The 19,742-nt window shown below is 40.4% G+C and overlaps 1 protein-coding gene across 1 annotated transcript in view; it reads left to right on the top strand.

The window, feature by feature from the left end:
- Nucleotides 1–19,742, top strand: part of ctnnd2a (catenin (cadherin-associated protein), delta 2a) — a gene marked incomplete at its 3' end in the record, with an annotated part of 207,662 nt that overhangs the window by 180,250 nt on the left and 7,670 nt on the right. The window contains exons 19-21 of the mRNA XM_083901908.1: nt 8,383–8,632; nt 11,441–11,525; nt 19,230–19,356. Coding sequence (XP_083758034.1) covers nt 8,383–8,632; nt 11,441–11,525; nt 19,230–19,356 — 462 coding nt within the window. The remainder of the gene's footprint in view (nt 1–8,382; nt 8,633–11,440; nt 11,526–19,229; nt 19,357–19,742) is intronic.

Below are 19,742 nucleotides of genomic sequence, written 5' to 3'. Positions count from 1 at the left end.
GTGAAGTGGTGTGACACAAGCTGTTAGTGCCGGTAAGTTTGGCAGCATCACCGTGGGGGGATGTCAGTTTGCACGAGACCTCGGCAGAGTGAGCTGAGATGAAAATCATCTTTCCTGCACAATAACATCAGAGTGTCAAATCCTGTGGAAAGCACTGTAAAGATTGGATGGCATCGAGTCAAGTCGAGAGAGGCACGAGAGAGTGCAGAGAGAGTCCATGTCATGATAGGGAGGGTGAATAAGAGAAGGGAAGGGAGATGAAAGAAAAGAGAAGAGAAAGACGTGAATGTGATAACCACATATGCTTTTATTCCAGTCCCATAGTAATGTGATTTAGTGACACATTGATGTCACTGAGAATCATTCTTTTCATCTGTCAATTTTTTTTGTTTTGTTTTTGTCTCCCTCCTGATTTCATCTTCTTCATAGATTCTGATTTGCATAATGTACTGTACGCCTGTGTAGCAATAAATGAGTCCCATTCACTGACACACCGTCTGTCAGCACAATTCTCCCTCATTTACTTACAGATGGTAATTTGACACACATGAATTGGGAACAGCTCTTGAATGCCAAAAATACTTTTTTTACATTTATTTATTTATTTTTTTAAATGCAGCAGTCGTTTAATAAAGGTCGCCGTGAACACACGCTGTGCTTTCCACCAACCCATGTTAATGTTTAGTCAAAGTGTTTAATGCAAGCGTCTGTTAATTTGAGATATTTAATTAATTAATTTAAGGTTTTCTGTACAAAGTGATTTGCTGTGACTGTTAAGTCTAATTGACATTGTGGCCCCTGCAGTTAGGGTTTAATTTAGTGTTGTGGGGTGGGGATGACACGAAATGTTTGATGTATCATAATGCATTTAGAAAGACTTATTGCATTTGATTGTATGTCAATTTGCAAATTAGTAATGCTGTTCCGCTTATGCACGGAAAGAAAAATCACAATTTCATTATGGTAATGACATATAAATAACATTGTAATCATTTAATAATCGGGAGGTAATATTCCACAAACATTTTCTATTATAGCAAAGCTCTTCCTTGGTAATTAATATAGAAATAAGACGTGTATAAGTGGACTATACTATAACCTTATTGTGACTATACTGTACTGTAACGCGTAAACAAAATCTTACAAGTAAATATCAGATGTGCTTGCCTTGGACACCGAGCTCTAAACATCAACAAAGCACAATTTTGTCTTTTTGTGAAAATGAACAGCAAAAAACTGTGAAACGTTCCATGACTAAAAGCAACACAGTGACATTGGATGTGAAAATATATGTGACAACAACTTAACGAAGAAAAATAAGGGTGTCAAAAAATCCACTTCCACTTTGCTTTTCCCTCTAATCCTGTTCCTTTGTCTTCCTTTCTTGTGTCTCACTGCACAACTTATTGGCTTAAGCCTCCCACTCCCCTCCCATCATTTCCACTGCACAATGTTACACTCACATTCTTGTCTGCAACATAAATATAATACCATTTAATCCAACATATTCTGCTCCTTTGTCTTTCTTCCTTTGTCCTCCTCTCATCCCGTTTATCCCACACCTACTCCTCCCTCTCGGTCTGCTCCCCATGTCGTTTCAGACATTAGCTCATAATGCCTCGCTTTCCCCTCCGCCACTCTCTTGCTCTTTGTGTCTCGCATTGATGACATCAGCAGCCGGGGAGTGTTACTGTTGAAACCAAAGTGGTGAACCGCAGGGAGGCTGCTCGTTGCATGGTGGCAGACGTGTTTGTGTGAGTTTGTGTTCATCTGGGCTTGGATGCAAAGCAGCAAAGCAAAACGCATACACCTGACCCTGAACGTAATTCTAACCCCAATCCAAGAATCTCAACAGCTATTTTAGTTACGGCATTGTTGTGCTATTAAAAAAATAAAATATACATGTTGAAAAAAACAAAATACACATAGCAATAAATGACATTACATGCTGGGGAATTAGCACCAAATTAAATCTTGTTTGTGCTCCTCATCAACAACCGACTTTTGCACATGTTCTCGTCCCAGTTGTCAACAGATTTTTCTGTGACAACAACCAACAAACAACTTTGGGCGGATATTGGGCCAAAAGACAGCGTGAGCGTATCCGTTGCATCGCACAAAAGCTGACGCACACTTCTCTGTCCCAGCTGTTGCAGCAGCAATTTAAGAAATTTCTGCGCCGCCTTCAGGATGAGTCCCTTGTGTATGAGGGGGTCTGACATGTCCTTTATCAGCACACCATGTTCTCTGTAGCGTTCTTCATCCTCTGCTCCACTGTGCCAGACTGGGAAACGCGTCACACAAACAGAAATAGAGAGCGACAGAGAGAGAAAATGAAAGAAGTCACTGTCATGCAGTGATATTTCGTTTTTTATTTTTGTGTCGCCACAATCAAACCTCATTTTCAATTGATCTTGGTAAGCAACAAATGTTATAGCTAATATATAAAGGGGATTCAAGTTTACATCTATTCTGATTTTTATTCAAGAACATGCTTCCACTCATAAGACACATTCTGAGGAGCTGCATTTTATGATATAACAATGAGGATTCTCTGCCTGTCTCTATGCTGTCACTTGGCGTGTGAGTTACTGCAGTTTGAGAGTGTGGGTGCAGACGCCTTCTAAAGCAGACTCTTCTTCATGTCAGTAGAATGTCTTTAATGAAGCCACAGGTTCCTCACAGGGGAGAACATTTAAAAAAAACTTTCCTCCCTTTCTTCCTCCCTTACTCACTCTTGTGTTTCTTTTGACACTGTCAGCCACAGAGAGATATGTTACTGGTGTGAAGAGCATCAAATACACAAGGGCAGGATATTTTTAAGCTTTTCAATCTTCATTTATGGCCGGGGCTATACCTAGAAAATAAATATTGAATCATTTGCAATAAAATTTCCCGTTGCTATAGTCAACATCATGATGTGTGCTAGCAACAGGGACGATTTGATCTGTAGTTTCCCCTGCATTTCAGTTTGAATATTCATATTTTGTTTATTCATTTCTATTTGTATTAATCCATCCATAAGTTGTGTTAATAATTGTGTACCTCAGTGTGTGTGAGATTAAATTTTCCATTAGTGTTCATAATACAGACTGCAGGGTTATATTTCTATGATATATGAAACTTAGTACAAAACAAGAGGAAAACAAATAGAACTGCTATAAAAAAAAAAAAAGGCTTTCTGTCTCCTTTCTTAATGACAATATTGTTTTGTGAAAGTATTCCCACAGTGTGTTGATGTCATTTTGGTGCACAGTCTCTTATGCAGTCTGAAATCTCCTTGGCTGACATCCAAAGACCATAAACGTATCACTTTAATGTTTTCAATAAAGGAAGATTCCCACCGAATACAAACCAACTAACCCTGTTCCTTTGAATGTGGTGCCCCCTGTCAGTGAGCAGACGCACTGCTGATTTAATCAGCCCTGCAATTAAAATCACACGGTGTCACACAAACACACACACACACACTAGTTTTGTCACTTACTGTCACAGTAGCAACCACCACAAACAGCCAGCTCAACACATTCCAAAGTTATGCTGATACCAAATCAGCACATTGTGACATGAATATATTATCAATAGTAACGCAAAGTAATTCAGGTGTAATTCAGGTGTAAATGTGGGCCTTCAAGACAGCACATATAACTTAAGTTCAGTTTCCTTTCTTACAAAATAGATCTCATAGCTGCAGGTTACACTAACAATGTTGATGTCTATCGTTGAGGTGGTACACGTTCAGTGTAAGAACACACACTGACATCACAGGAACGCTTTCAAAGCGGAATATTGCCACAAGCTTTTGATTTTGGTAACCACACAGCAGCACACCTCAGAGACCCCAGCCCAGTCACAGATAACTGTGTAATAACCATCCTTTATTCTCAGACAGTTGGACGCCACAACCAATCAAGCCATTTCATCTTTCCCCACATCTCCCGGAGACAATTACCTCCAATTTTGCTTGAATAACACTCTCCTTTCTCCATCAGTAAACAATCAAATCACTCCATTGTTGAGGGTAATTGGATCTCTTTAAATCAAATCAGCCATTATGGCCCAGATAAAGCACGCCCTGCTCAGCGGGGGTTTAGCGACACAAGGGAATGCAGCACAGGAATATATTACCAGCTCTGCCTCCCAGGTGAAGATGGCTATATTGGAGGAGCTGTGTAATACAGGTTTATTAGACGGTGCAGTGATCAGTATGGCTGCGTTTCTCTCCTCGAGGGCATGTTCCAGGTGAAGCTCATATTTCAGTGAACGGAGTAAGTCGATGTAAAAAGGAGAGAGGGGTTGCACCCCTGCATGTCGAGGTGTCTTCCGTGTCACAGTCGGACTATAAAGTACAGCAGGTAACCAAGCTGTCGTTAAAAAATCTGCACTCCATCACTCTTGTTTCTTCCCCTGCTGTGTGAAAACCTGTGATCCCTTTGACAAAAATCTCTATCGCATGAGGTTCCCGATTTGACACTTCACGTTACACCCGTTTGCTCATATTACAATAAGGTAATTAATCAGATTTTATATAGCTGGCACTCATTGTAACACAATCATGTTGGTTATTTGTCCACTCAACACCTAAAAGCCTGTATACTGTATTTACTCCCTCCTCTCTCTCCCAGGGCTGCGAGAAAAAAGAATGAAGGCATTATTTTCTCACAGCCCTCGTTTGCGAGTTCCTACAGCTTGTTCTTGACATTTTTTCTCGTGCGGTGTCCGACAACTATTGTGTGATTGGCCAGAAATTTGAAGTGGACATGATTAATGTGGAAATGTTGTCCTTGCCTATATGAGGACTTCCCAGGAGCTCTGCACTTGAGTTTCTCATAAATTATGAAATGTCCTGTTCAGAACTAACTTTGCTCTTTCCACCTCGGGAAAAGGAAACATTTCTCGGTTGTTGCGGAGTATATATGTACAAGCCTTTCACAATCTAAGGAGTAAAATGTAATCCTGTATTTTTACATTTTAATCAAAAAGTAATAAGCACATCAAAACTTTAGCCTTAAAAATGTGTTCAGTTTTGCATCGACTTACAGAAAGGCCAGCAACTCCCTTTCATTTATATCAATCTATAATTCATCAATAAGCTTCTTGCAGCTATGGGTGTCGTCTGATTATAGGAGAGAAGCAGGATTTTATTCAGCTCATGTGGTGTCTAAGTACAACAGATACACTTTACTCTCTGTTCTATCTCTACGTCCTGCTAGTAAGTTGGCGTGTACGTTGTGTAATGTTGAAAGCTGAAAGAAGACACAATAGAATCCCCAAAGAGAAGAAAAATGGCATGCTGGGAGGAACCTTATCAAAATAATTTTTTCTTAAATGTAAGGCAAAGTAAGCAAGATAATGAGTCGTGTTCAGGAGAAATGTGTGTTGACGAGGTGTGATGTATGTGAAACCTGCAATGCTTTTTAGCACTCAGTGATAATCAGTCAGCAGCAGTTTCCGCTCAAAGGACGTGTTATAGTTAATAGGTTGAAAGTCATTACTGTATGTTAAAGTAACTTCCTCTTTCCTGTCGTTCCTTCTCTGTTCCGCTTCTTTTCTCATTAAATAGGTGTTACTTGATTTTTGCCACTCTGTTCACATCTCTGCCTCCATCTGAGACCGCATTCAGACGTGGTATTAACATCTGTACTGAGTGGTCCTATCACAAGTGGACGACGCTCAGTGATTCAATCGCAGTAACAACTTTCAGGGGTGGTTTGGGGACACGTAGTCACATTCCAAAGCATGTGTCAATGCAATCTGTCCCCATGACGCAATTAGCGGCAGCTTGTGTCCTCTAACCCACTGCTGTTTCACTGTATATTCAGACAGGTCCACCACTACTTTATTAACCTAGGGAAGTGAAATCTGAGTGGTGGTCACAGAGGACACATCCAGGATGTTAATGCATCACGTCCTGACGACCCATTATCGTCTAAGATCTGATCATGTGCAGATAATGTCTGAACGAATGTGCTCACAACAACCACATTTGGTTGTTTGAGGATACATGTGGCCACATTCTTGAGTATGCATGAGTGCAATCCAACCAGGGGGCACATTAGAGATTTATTTTCACACTCAGTGTTGCTGTGTTTCGCTCTGTTCCTTCTGACTCTTCTTTTGCTTTCTGTCTGTCAAGCAGACACGCACACACATGCATGTTAACATCAGACATATCAGTACAATTAGATTCTTTGAGAAAATAATTTTGTTCTTGCCAACAGACATGACATCTGTGAGAATTTAAATAAAGAGGAAGACTGATGTGATCATATGTTGTCACAGGAGATGCATTCAGGGGACGTTTTTAATGCCATGTCTTACTGAAGGCTGTCCGCATGTGGTCATGTCACTTCACTGTATGACTGATGTTAATACCAGGTCTGAACGGGGTCGATTTGATGATGTTGCTCACACCGAGTAGTACAGTATATAGATGCACACATTTTCTGTACTCGCACGTTATGCCAAGAATGCACATATTTGATTTCCGTATCGTCTCTGTACACTTTGCACTCTGCTTTTTTTGTAGCTGGATTCCCTCCACTCGCTCAGTTGATAAATGAGTCAATCACTCAATCAGTCAGTCAGTCAGTCAATAAATTGTCAGTCATTCACGCAGTAAATTATCTGGCATTCAGACAGTAAATTAGCCAGTCAGTAAATTAGTCATGCAGTCAGACAGTGAATAATTCATTTGCTCACTCGGAAATTGGTCAGATAATTTAAAAAAATGGTGCGCAAATTATTCAGCCAGTCATCAGCCGGTAAATGTGTCAGAATAGGAGTGTCAACTTCATGTCAGTCAAATAATGAGTGGTATTCTTTGGCAGTTGCTTAACATTGTCCTTGCAGCCAAACACTGACCCTTTAACCTTTACATAGCCTGGCAGCCTGAGATAACGCGTGGTTAATGATCTACTTATGTGTGTTTGCTCCTCGACTATATGAAGGTTGATGCTTCATCTGAATCTCCTGGATTGTTTTATTGCTTTGCTAGTTTCAGCTCTTTTCACATCAATTAAGCTTTTTGTAGATATGAGTTTATTATTGTCTGGCGAGCTGGGTATGATGAACGCGGCAGGGTGGGGTTTCGGGGTGAGACACGTTTAAAATGGCAGGAGAAGCTCTAGATCTTGATCTGGTGGTGTCTGGCTTTAGTGTGCAGAAATCACAACACCTGGCCATTCACTGCCTGCAGATCCTTCGGGGAATTCTCATTCTGTATTCTCACATGAGCTCCCTAAGACAGTAAGCGGTATGTCTGTAGAGACTTCTACAGACATTTGCATTCACACATAAAGCCTGTCTGCACAATCTCCAGAAGGATCTCAGTGCATGTCTGAAAGTGGCTTTTGACTTGTTAGAGGTGAGTGAGAAGTGAGTGAGGGATTTACCACCAGATCATAGGGGCTCTTTGGGGATCACAGAAGTTCCACAAGTGCAGGAACAAATTTTCATCAAAAAAGTCATTTTGTTGCATTCAGTAGTTTTGTAATGTTCTTTCTAACATGAGTTATTTACTTCACAGCTAATGAAAAAACCTTTAGTGAAAACCAACCTGCATTTTGACTCTTCTGCAAATTGAGTATTTTGTGCCTCGTTTTCTTCGCTGCCAGAGAGGATGTAATGGTCCACTTGAAGATAATACGATAGTGGATTTTACACTGTCATCTGCTTTATTTAGAGACTGTATGATTTTAAATGGCATGCTTTTTCATTCCCAGCAGCACATGTCATGAAGATTGTCAAGTTTTTTTTTTTTGTTTTTTTTTCGGGGATGCTAGGTAGATTTAAATGTTCCTTTTAGTGTGAATCTGGGTATGGGGCTTTAACCAAGTCATTTTGTTTAGTAGGTGAAGAAAGGAATGAATCACAAATCAAGCACAGACTATCACACCTGTGTCCAAATTAATGATTCTTCACTTGAAACACGACTTTGGGTTTTCCCCAGGAGCTCAATGTGATTCAAGTGTAATTTACGGGTTTTATGATGTTCAAAGCATTTCCTCCTGCTCATGGATCTTCTATTTGCACGGACCACCTCAGTCAGCACAATCACCTTCTTTCTTACCATCCTCTCTTGTCCTCTGTTAGTGTTCCCATTTGCTGTGATCTCTCCTTTATTGGTCCCTCTTGTCAGTTGTCTTCACATCTGCAGTTGTCTTTTTCGAGTCTAGAGGGGAAACTCCTTTGTGTCATTGATGTAGAAACACTGCAGGCAATTGTTTCCAACATTATAGCCCATCAGAATGTGGAAATAACGTATTCATATTGCCTATACTCACTCTAGTATACTCTAAATGTGTCCCATCTTTAAAACAATCTTTTAGAAAGTTGTGGTAATAAAATCTGACCAATATTTGTCTCCCTCTTTTATACCAGGTAAATATGCAATGAGAGATTTGATCCATCGGTTACCAGGCGGTAGTAGTAGCAGCAACAACAATGCCACCAGCAGTGGGACCTCTGGAACCATGGGCTCTCCCAGCAAGGCCATGTCAGATGACACTGTAACTGCCATTTGCTGTGCACTGCATGAAGTCATCACCAAGAATATGGAGAATGCCAAAGCGCTACGTGATGCTGGCGGCATCGAAAAACTCATCGGCATCGCCCGCAGTAAAGGAGACAAGTGAGTATACCTTATTATATGATTCAATACTAGTTCATTTATTCGCAAACAGAGGACTCCTCCGCTCAATTCTCCTTTTCCCAAGTGCATCGGGATACCACAGAGTCCTTCACATACCAGAATGGATGTTGTTCCTCTGTGTTTGTGCAGTAAGCTTCCTCTTAAAAACAAGAAACGTGCGCTCTGGTTCATTCAGGCAGCGCAAGATGGCAGCCTCTTTAGGCTCATTCTCAGTTCAATGAAGACCAAACAGTTGTATTTTTTAAGTGACTGCACAGTTATACAAACATAGTTTAGGGTAGCATTTTCAGTTACTGCCAATAAAAGCTCCTAAACGTTACACACTGGACCTTTTCTCTTAAATAAATATGGAAGTTGCAAAAAAAAAAAGACTGAGGCCACTAGTTTAGAGAAATGTCCCTTTGAGAAATGTCTCCAAAGAACACGGTGACATACTTTGTATTTTTGGAAACCCCGTCAGACCCCATTGGTTGGGTCTGGAACAGGTGAAGATGTGTTCAAGGACACGTTAATAAGAAGACACTTAGCTGATAAAGGAGGTACACAAGTGACCCTGCAGGTGTGGGGAAAGCAACATGAGGTCAGCGTCATCTAAAAACTGAATTAGGTGTGATTTGTTTGTTTGTTTTTCAAAATATTGTGGATTAAACGCCACATTATACTTCTCCGTCTGCGTAATGCGTTATCCGACTGCTTAACCACGGAGACCCCTCGAGCCTTCATACTTCTGCGTCGTGGACCGATACGCGATGCAATTTCCCGCGCGATCAGTAGGGGTCGCTGCACAAGGTTGTTGTGCTTTTGGCTACAGTGAGCAATGGCGTCCGAGAGAGAAAGAGAGAGAAAGAATGTTGTTAAAACAGTGGCCGTTTCTCACTTTTCTGTGTCACGGAACGCAGTTTTAAGATAATTTGAGGCGAGAAATTGGCCATTTATAGTCTAAACATGTGCTGTGTGTGTTAAGATATGACGTATTTATAGTTTGGCAGCGTCGTTGTCGGCGGTGATCAGCTCGGTGGACGCTCGGTGCGCACTGTAAGCCGGCACAGAGCAGCGTTATCTCGGCCTGTCCTGAGGACCAATCGCAGCTCTTGCCGTCTCGTTGTCCCTTGACGGAGTGACGGACACAAAATATTTTGTGCAGTCGGAGACGACGCAGAGGCTCTGCGACAGGCTCTCCGTCGACGCAGAGGGTCGGTTACGCAGAGCACTTTACGCAGGAGTATAAATTGGGCTTAAGGAATATCCATGAAACTACAAATCAACCTGTTAGTAAATGCTTGTTGTAAACAGTCTCAGAATTATTAAGCAGAATGAAAAAGCTAGTGAGGACAATGTCCTGTGAATAAGTAGGACTTTTAGTATTAACATTTAAAGGTAAAGATCAAAACATATTGGCCTATTGTGTGGCACCTAAATCAGGATTTCCATTCAGCACAAGCCATACTTTCAGAAGTGACCAGTGCCTTAATGCGACCGCACATCCATCATTCACGACAGCTTTTGCCTTTCCTGTGATCAGTCATCCGCAATTGATAGCCGAAGAACAACAAGTAAGATGCATCAGGATTGTACTGTAACTCCTGTCGCCATGGGAGACTGAGCAGGGTGTTCTACCCAGCTGCTATGGCAACCAGTAGGTCAAGGGTTGCCATGACACCAGAGTATAATCAGATGGAGTTCAAATGTTGATTTATTGTTATGAAGAAATACTCCGTCTATTTAGGGATCGGTGCTCAAGGGCACCATTACAGAGAGAGATGAGGAGCAAGAAGCCTCCATAAGTGCAAATTTCACACTGAGTGTAGCTGCTAATAGCCCACACATCTTCACTTTTACCGAATAGGTACACAGAGGATAAATGCCCCTTATCGGCAGTGCTTTACTTCATCCACGCAATTACACACTTTTAAATTGTATAAACGCTCATTATATTACAGCCGTAGACGACCGCTTTTAACATTCCTGAAGAAGTGGGAACTAAAAATGATACAATGAAATTAAAATAGAGGAGTGCAGATGTAGGTCTATGACCTGTACTAATTGTAACACTAAAAACATTTATTCCTACAAGTAGTGACATGGTTACACAAATGTTCCATCACTTTCCAAAGCTACAAAGTTGGCGGCAAACTGGTGGCTGTAATTTTTTGAACGTAATAACTAATTATAATCTCATCGTGATGAAAACTGATGGTGTTCAACAAAGTGAAGCTCCCCGTGTCAGTGAAGTTCTGTTTGCACTGCGGTGCAAGTCATTTTCCCATTATTTCCTGGGGATTATTTAGGCTTAACTATGATAGATTTGAGTAGAATGTCTTTTTAGTGATTGCAATCTTCCCAACACCTTCTTCTCTTTTTACTGGAATAATAAAAGGATGAAATCCACAAAGAATCCTATTTTCAGGAGGATGTTTTGTCAATTTTAGTGGTCAAATGCAAAATAAGCATTTCTTTCGCTTCCCTCCGTAGCCGTTAGTGGGGAAGGGCTTATGAAATGACTCCTACTAGAGTCATTTTTCAACTAAGTGGCACTGATGGGACCATTAGCATAGCAGAGAGGGTCATTTTAGACTCCTCTTGAAATTCTCAGTTTTTGTGCGAGGAAATCATTCTTGGCTGAAAAGAGCAATGGTCCATTTTGTCTTAAAGCCACGTCAAGTGTCACTGGCCTGCATATATCTTTTGCAGTTAGCAGAGAAAAAGGACAGAAATAACAACATTACCTACATTATCAAAATGGATGGGGTCAAGAAGAAATAACTCATGCTATCTCTTTTTCTACAGACACTCAGCAAAGGTGGTTAAGGCTGCCTCTCAGGTCCTCAGCAGCATGTGGCAGTATAGAGACCTACGCTCCCTCTACAAGAAGGTAGGATGAAGTACAATCCATGTACTCGTACTTTTGTATGTATCAATTCATTTCACACCATTTGTCTATGTTTAGACATTATTTTCTCAAAATCTTTTCAAGGAATTTCAACCGTAATGCTATTCTCAACATACATTTACAGTTACTCCAAGATTAATTTTCAGTTTATTGGCTGAATCATGATTGGTCAAATATGGATGTGGACCTGGTAACAGGTCTATTCAGCCACATTTTACAGGACGCCAAACAAATGATCTCCTCCACCATCACAGAAAATACTATGAAAACCATCCCAATGTGAAGTGAATGTACATTTTGCGTGTTTGTTTCTTGCTGATGAACTATTGTTGTGTCACAAGTCAGGTAGGTGTGAGGTTTGTTCAATCATCAACCAATCGTCTAAATGACCTAACAACGTCAAAAAAAAAAAAAAAACCTTTGACCCCAGACACATCTGTTATCTGTGATTTCTCAACTTTTTCTGACACTGTTGATGACGTGTGCATGTGTGTGTTAGTTTGTAAGTACTTGCAGGTGTTTCCATCGAAAGGTTTTTTTTTATATGAGCCCTAATTCTCGTAAAGTCTAGTCTCATGAGGCTCTACTTTGTGGAAGATGGTCGAGAAGCATTTTGCGTTTCCATGGTTTTGGAGCAATGAGTTTTTTAATATTTGCCCCAAACTTAAGCAGTTCCTCAGACATTAGGTTTTGCCTCATTAGAAAAGGAAAGGAATTCTGGAAAAATGCCTGAAAAACACAGTACACACACAAACAAATGCATGTTGTCCTGTTCCATATGACTATCCTACCCACCTATTTCCTTTAAAGGAGTCATATTATTATATCCTTTTTCTCCAAGTTAACCTAGTTACCTGGTGTCCTAATGAACATGTCTGTGACATGCTTTGGTTAAAATACCATAAGAATGAAGCACCACAGCAGTTCAATCACATCAAAGGAAACTTAAGGGACAGGAATTTAGCCCATTCTGACGTCCCAGTGAGTAGGGAAGTCAACATCGCGTGTTTTATCTCCTGTACTTAGACTGAGGAGGACCATAAAAACATGAGTGAGTCATCTTTTTGCACACTTTGCCGACTGATAGGGCCTCCAGAGTCCCAAATATAAGGCTTTCAATTATTAAAAAGTTGATTTTGCATAATATGTCCCCTTTAAGCCAAACCCTTTATCCGTACTCAAAACGAATTAAAACCTGAACTTTTAAACTATGCCTCAACCGTCAAGTTAGACAGAACTTTTCTCCACAACCATGGAAAATACACTGATGTACGAAGTTGTTTATTAAACTTTTCTAATGAAAAGGACGATGACAAACGAACAAGAAATGAGAGAACTCAAACAAGGTCAAAGGAAATGATGATTTGTTTACGTGTTGCTCTCAATCAGAGACACACTGTTAACTTTCTTTTATCTCAGTACACAAAAAACAAACACAAACAGAACACAGTTGAATGCTGCTCACCTCTCATCTGGATCTTTTATTCCTTTGCAAATAACAAGTATCTGCACACACTTTGGACTTGATTAAAAATAATGACAAAAGTTGAGCTGCTTTCACTTGTCATTAATGAGTGTTGTTGAATAAATAGCTGCCACCAAGGTTATCTGCGATTCAGGGCTCGAAGACTTCAGAATCATAACCAAAATGTTTTCACTGAGATCTTTAGAAATACTAACAAACACTTTGCAGAAACGTGTCCTTGGATTTCTCTTTCCAGCTCCATGTGAAGATGGGTAGAAAAATAATCGTGATTTGTTTGAGCTGCAAGTTTGTACATAACCCACAATGCAGTCGCACTGAGTGATGACACCTTTGTGATGTGTATAATGATGAGTTTTAGACACCCATCTTTATGTGGCTACAGTTGAGTCTGTTTCTAAGGGGGAAAAAAAACAGAATATCAAGACAGAATATATGAGCACTGCAGCACAATTTACATTACCAATTTATCTTGCGTTATTTATCTCAAGATAATAAACTGTGGAGGTTTATCCTTGAATTTCAAGTACCTGCACTTCAGCTTGCAGAGGTGTTAAAAAATCTTTAAAACAAGATTGAGCTTTTTGAAATAAATGAAACACAAACTTTCCCTCAAGCCATGTTTTTTCACCTGTTTTAAAGGGGCTAACAAAAAGCTCTCAAGTCGCGAACTTGTGCTGACTTTGTCGCAGGCTCCCTGACTCTCGCTGCAGTCACTTGAGGACAGGCCACCCCATGGCATCAGTGTATCCTCGCCCTCATCCTGACAACTGTGACACTCTCCTCTTTCGTCTTCCTCTCATCTCCGAGCATTATACAGGACAGAATCCTCATGTGGCTCCTTGAAGCCTCATCTGCTTCACACTTCTCTAATCATTGCCACTGGATAGCGCTACACTTGAGTCGATGACATAACACGCCATTGATCAAGGCTTTGCATGACAGTGTATACTGACAAAATAAAAAGCTGTACAAAGGTTTTAAAAAAAAATACAGATATTAAAGGAAAAGAAACAAGTCATGTAACATTGTTGGTTGCATAATGTTTCTCATTCAATTCAGTATGATGTAAGCACACAGTAGAACAATAACAACAATAAAACTCATGCATCATTCCTACATGAAAAAAAAAACAAGATATCATCTGCAGGGGACATTCTGAGTTTCATACCTATTCCTATATTTCTATATCTAGCCATAATGGTGCCGCTATACAGACAACATTTCTTTTAAAGCCGTTAAGGTGATGCATTTTGCTATATACCGCATATAAATACTGATAGACAGCATACCTTACTACTTGAATCCTAAATTGCATGAAAGCAACTTGGTTAGTGACAAATCAACCCGATTTCATTGGAAATTGTTGCTTTAGACTTTACCACACTTTGACTTTATCGCACAAGTCCAGAGCCTGAAATAAGTGACTTTACTTTTAGTATCCCTGCGTGACGTATTAGGTCATGGCTGTTAGGTGCAGCCTAAATCCTTTTAGCGTCCAATCCAAACATGGATTAGCATAGAATTTAGATGCAAGAGGAGTCTGGGGCTGGGTGCAAAATGTTTTAAAAAGTTAAGGGAAAGACAGTTAGAAAGAAAGAAACATGATTGTCGTTACAATATAAGCGTGTGTGTGCAAGTGTGAGTCCGTGTGTGTGTTTGCATGTGTAGTTAAAAGTGAAGGGTCAGTAATGCATCAGTTTGAGTTGTGGCAAAGACTTGTTTGCTCTGGAGTCTTAAAGTAATCAGAGCATTTTAAAGCACACTTTCTCACTGTGTCGACGTTTTGGGCGTGTGTTTTTTATGAGAGTGTGTGTGTGTGTCTCTGCTATGTTAAGTGTGTGTGTGTGTGTGCGTGTTTTTGTCAAACTGCAGTGAGAGGAGTTAATCACTTCCTACAGCAATGCCATGGGAGCAGTCTAGACTCAGAAAGAGAGTGAAAAAGTGAAGATGAAAAGAGAGTTGTGAGAGAGCGTGGCTGCCCAGCTCTTTCTGGATGTTCTAATATGAATAGTTGAGGGCCCATGAATAAACAGTGTATGTAAATAGCATCTGAGATTATTTGAAATCTCAGACTTGCAGCAGTCATATATAAACCAAAAGCAAAATCTGTTTGCGCCAACGTCAGGATAAATCACACATAATAGTCTCCAGAGTGCAGCAAAACTACTTTTTACTTTGTTTGTTTTCGTGGATCTGACGGGATGTGTCCTCGTTCGGTTTGTGTGTGGTGATGTGTGTGCTCATTAAGTGTTGTTTCCCAGGAGGAATGTTAAAGGTCATCCTTTGAGTGAATAACAAACGTGCAGTGCAGTTCAACAGGGGATTTCTATGAAAGACAACAACTAGAAACATCACTAAGAATTGGGACTAAAAGTAATCTCTTTTGCACAGTCACGCCCAAGCTCATATGTTGTACTGTATGTTCACAACGTTACACTTTGTCATCTCCCAGCGCGGTGTATAATTTCAGTTGGCCTGACCTAGCACACGCACGTATACACATATGCCACACTCGCATCACACACAAACAACACAAATCACAACCCACAGAGACGCACACGTATGACAGACGGGGTTCAGTGTCGAAGAGATGAAGCGTTTGTGACACATGTGACAGATTTACAATATGGTCCCGGGAAGTGCAATCCAGTTTGTGGGTGTGTTTGTGTCATATGAGTGAGTGAGAATATGTGAGGTAATTTATTGCAAGATGCAGCAGTCCTTTTAGAGGATCATTGCACACGATGATCAGGATGTTCCTGCAAATAAAATAAATATACTTAAATGAGATATAATGGAAAGTTAAGACTGCAAATGTTGTGTGTGGAGTGACTTTTCAGTTGTTTCTGCAGGGTGCAGGATTTTTGTGCAGGTTACACTTTGAATCTGTTTTTAGATTTGTGCTCTAATTTCAAAAAAGGGCTAAAATCCACTCCTCAGTCGCTGCTACGCAGTCTACGAGGGAAAAGACGCTGAGCGTTGGCAACAACTTCAGGAGACATCAAAGAATGATCAGGCCTGTGAAGCTGCCTTGATGTTGAGAAAGAGACAGAAAGCCAGAGAGATGGAGGTACACTGAGAGAGAACCTGTATCAGTGCAAAGGCTAACAACACTATTTAAATGAGACGGAGAGGTAAAGCTGCAGCACATTCTTACAGCACATTTATTGCAATTTGCAATAAATGTCGCAATTTGCAATAAATGTCACACCAGAATAAAGGTCAATCCCTAAATAACCAGACAGTGAAGATAAAGAATGTGCAAGAGTGAGAGTCCCATTATTCCTATGAGGATAGACATGTGTCACGTGTGACTGAAGTGCTTGCAGCTATGAAACTGGAAAAAAAAAACTGAGTGTGAAATCAGTGAGCGAGCGAGTGAAAGAGAAAAGGATTGACAGTGTTCAGTTGTCACTGAGGTCCACAGGGAGCCCACTGCTCATCATGTTCAACCTTTTTCCAATTTTTGCCATAATTGCTGTCTGGCATGCATGACACACACACACACACACACATGCACTCAGTACATGGACCTCATTTGTTGGGGCAGTAAATGCTTTTTTTTTTTTTACCTCAGAGTGCCATGACCTTCAACCTCTATCCAGTGATGATAAGAGCAACAGGCAGAACAGTTGCCTAGCAACCTGTTTTTTTTTTTGTTTTTTTTAGGGCAAAGCGGTGTGTTTGAATTTGAGTGTGAGACATAAAGAGGAGGTGGGAGGAAAGAAAAGCCGGTAAAAGTAACATGAGGAGAATCGGGGACTCTTGATGGAGCCGAGAACTCAACTCAATGCTTTCGGGCGTCCCTCATATCTCAAGGGTTTACAGAAAACGATCCAAAAATGAGAAAATATTCAGTGAGTGGCAGGTCTCTGGGCGAAAATGTCTTGTTGATGCCAGAGGTCAGAGGAGAATGGCCAGACTGGTAACTCAAATATCCACTGGCTAGAAGAAAGGTATGCAGTAGACCATCTCTTAATGCACGTGTCAAACCTCGAGGCCGATGGGCTTCATCATCAAAGACTTTAAGTACACATGATACCTACTGAAGTGGCCAAGGAAAAGACATTTTCTTTTCTTTAAGGTTTTAACAGTTTAAGGTTTTAGGTTACTCGCTCTAATAGAATGAAAACACAGATGGTGCAAAGACAGACTGACACCAGACTTTGAACCACTGTCTGATTTGTTCTCCTTTGAAAGTTTGATTTTGTATATTTTTCATCTCACCTCACTGATTTAGACTCCGCGGCCTGAATTATGAGCAGTCTGGGGTTTTACACTACATATATATATATATATATATATATATATATATATATATATATATATATATATATATATATATATATATATATATAAATATCATAAACTCAACAAGCAGATACGGCACATGACATAATCAGCGTGGAATACATTGAGTTTTTGTCCTCAACTTATTGAACAGGAAAAATAGAGAAGAAACTGTGCTGCGACAAAAAAAATAAAATAAACACTTCTGCAAAAAAGTGTGACAATTGCAAATATGACAGCAATTTTGATTCTGCTGTTATAATGTCCTCTGTGATTATGATCCTAATTACAGTGTGGCACCTATGAACCCCATTTATCCAATTTGTAAGGCACATATTATGTAGAGCAGGATGCTCATACTTTAGAACAGATTTATCATCTCGGATTCAGAGACTGCAGTGAGAGGCATCACAGTGTGGGGGATGAGAGTTTAAAAAGAAGTGGTGGAAGGTCAGGCAATGGAGACTGGAACCTTTGAACTACTCCGTGTCAGAGGATCCAGCTTTCTATTAGTCGTCAGTGCTGTGCAAGGAAACAGGAGTCAGTGCAGGACATGGGTCTGTGCTCCGTCAAGTCTCCCTCCCTCTGTCTCCCTCTCCTTGCCTCTCTGGCCCTCGTCCTATCTTTACCTTCTTATTATTACTCTCCTCCTCCTTCTCACTGTTATTACTTTTTTTGTCATCTCAGTTTCTCACCTGCCTGCGCCTCCTCTCTGTTTCTGCTTCATCTCCGTCATTGCCCGTCCTCTCCAACTTTTCTATGTGTCCTCTCTCTTTTTTTCCGCCTCATCTCCCTCCTTTTCTAACTTCAACTCTCCCTTGTACTCTCACAGTCACCACAGTCCAACCAGTTTCCCACAGCTTAACTGCAGCCCCCAGACAATAAAGCTATGACGGAACATGTATCCATTATCTTTTCTCATCCCATACACTTTGCCTCCAGAGGTAACCAATTATCTTAATGCTAAATTGAATTTGGTTCCAGCTCTGTGATTGTTGTTGACTCTCATGATTCATTTTTATGAAAAGGGTTTTCCTCCAATCACTGTTAAACCAACACAGATACAAAGTCACTGGCTTGACAGTAATTATGCCTGTGGATCTTTTTTTTGTTGTTGTTGTTGTATTAATTTTCTCTACAAGGACATTGGGGTCTTCAGCTCAGGCTCAATGCAAGTGTGTTCATTTATGTTGTGTGGGTGTGTGCACCATTATTATTTGCATGTGTGGAGATGTTTTCAGTGGCCTTCATTGTCCAGGATTAATTTTTGACTTGCTAAAAACAAAACAGAAATAGAAAAAAAAAGAGCTTTTGTCTTGTTATTTATTGCAGTTGACACAAAGTTAACACCATTTATCCCAGTTGCCCACGCTAGGTCACATTACAGTTTAGTTAAGGTTAAATGACATATTTTGCATTGTTTTGCATCAGTCAGTATGTCCTTAGTTGCCACAAGGACATTCACATTGGCCAGGTTGCATTCAGTATAACGTTTTCTGAATCATTGTATGTAGGCATGTTACAGCCTTCAAATTCCAACCATTCCCTTTATCATTATGGATGTACATATTTGTCTGCATATGAGCCACCAACCTGTGTAAAACAGTTTGAAGCTGTAGTCTAAAAACTGTTCTTTAATGCTTTGGGGAGTCATTGCCGTGATACTGATATACATGAAGCTATCTGATCTATCAATGCTAAATCACTGCCGTAAACATGGTCAATGAACACTTTTCTGCATGCATACCAAAACAGGCACTGCTGTTGCTCTTGAAATCCTTCCTTGAGGCACTTCAAAATGTTTATTCTGTTCACAAATTCGTTGAGTTTTGGTGTTTCTAGGAAGATTGATGGATGATTTAAAAACTGGCAGTCAGCTCTTTTTCTGTTTTGTGTGTGTTATTTCACAGGATGGATACAGCCAGTATCACTTTGTGGGTTCTGCCTCAACGATAGAGAGAGACAGACAGAGGCCCTACTCCTCCTCTCGAACTCCCTCCGTCTCCCCTGTCAGGACGTCCCCAAATAACCGCTCTGGTAAGAACACGTGTCACTTTTAATACATACTGTAGGTTATTTGTGTGTGTGTACATGTCTTTCATAGGCTGCGTGGACCAATTGTCAAGCAAGTCTTTTGACCTTGTGAGGACAATTTTGGCTGGTCCACAGAATATGAACAAGTTTTTTGAGGATTAAGACTATGGTTTTAGGGTTAGGCATTTAGTTGTGATGGCGAGTGTCCACAAAACCAGCATGTGTGTGTGTGCTCTCTTAAGAAACTGTTTGAATTGGCCCTGTTAAATATAAAGATCATTTAGGGTGAATTCCAATTCCTTGCTTAACCCTCAATCTCAAAAGTATGCGCTCCCGCGAGTGCAAGTGCTGTCCCGATTCTGTCCCGATTCTCAGAAAAAGTATGTATC

The sequence above is a fragment of the Microchirus variegatus genome, assembly GCF_963457635.1.
Source record: "Microchirus variegatus genome assembly, chromosome: 15".
In the NCBI taxonomy this organism is placed as follows: Eukaryota; Metazoa; Chordata; class Actinopteri; order Pleuronectiformes; family Soleidae; genus Microchirus; species Microchirus variegatus.
This window is presented reverse-complemented; position numbering and strand designations above follow the sequence as displayed.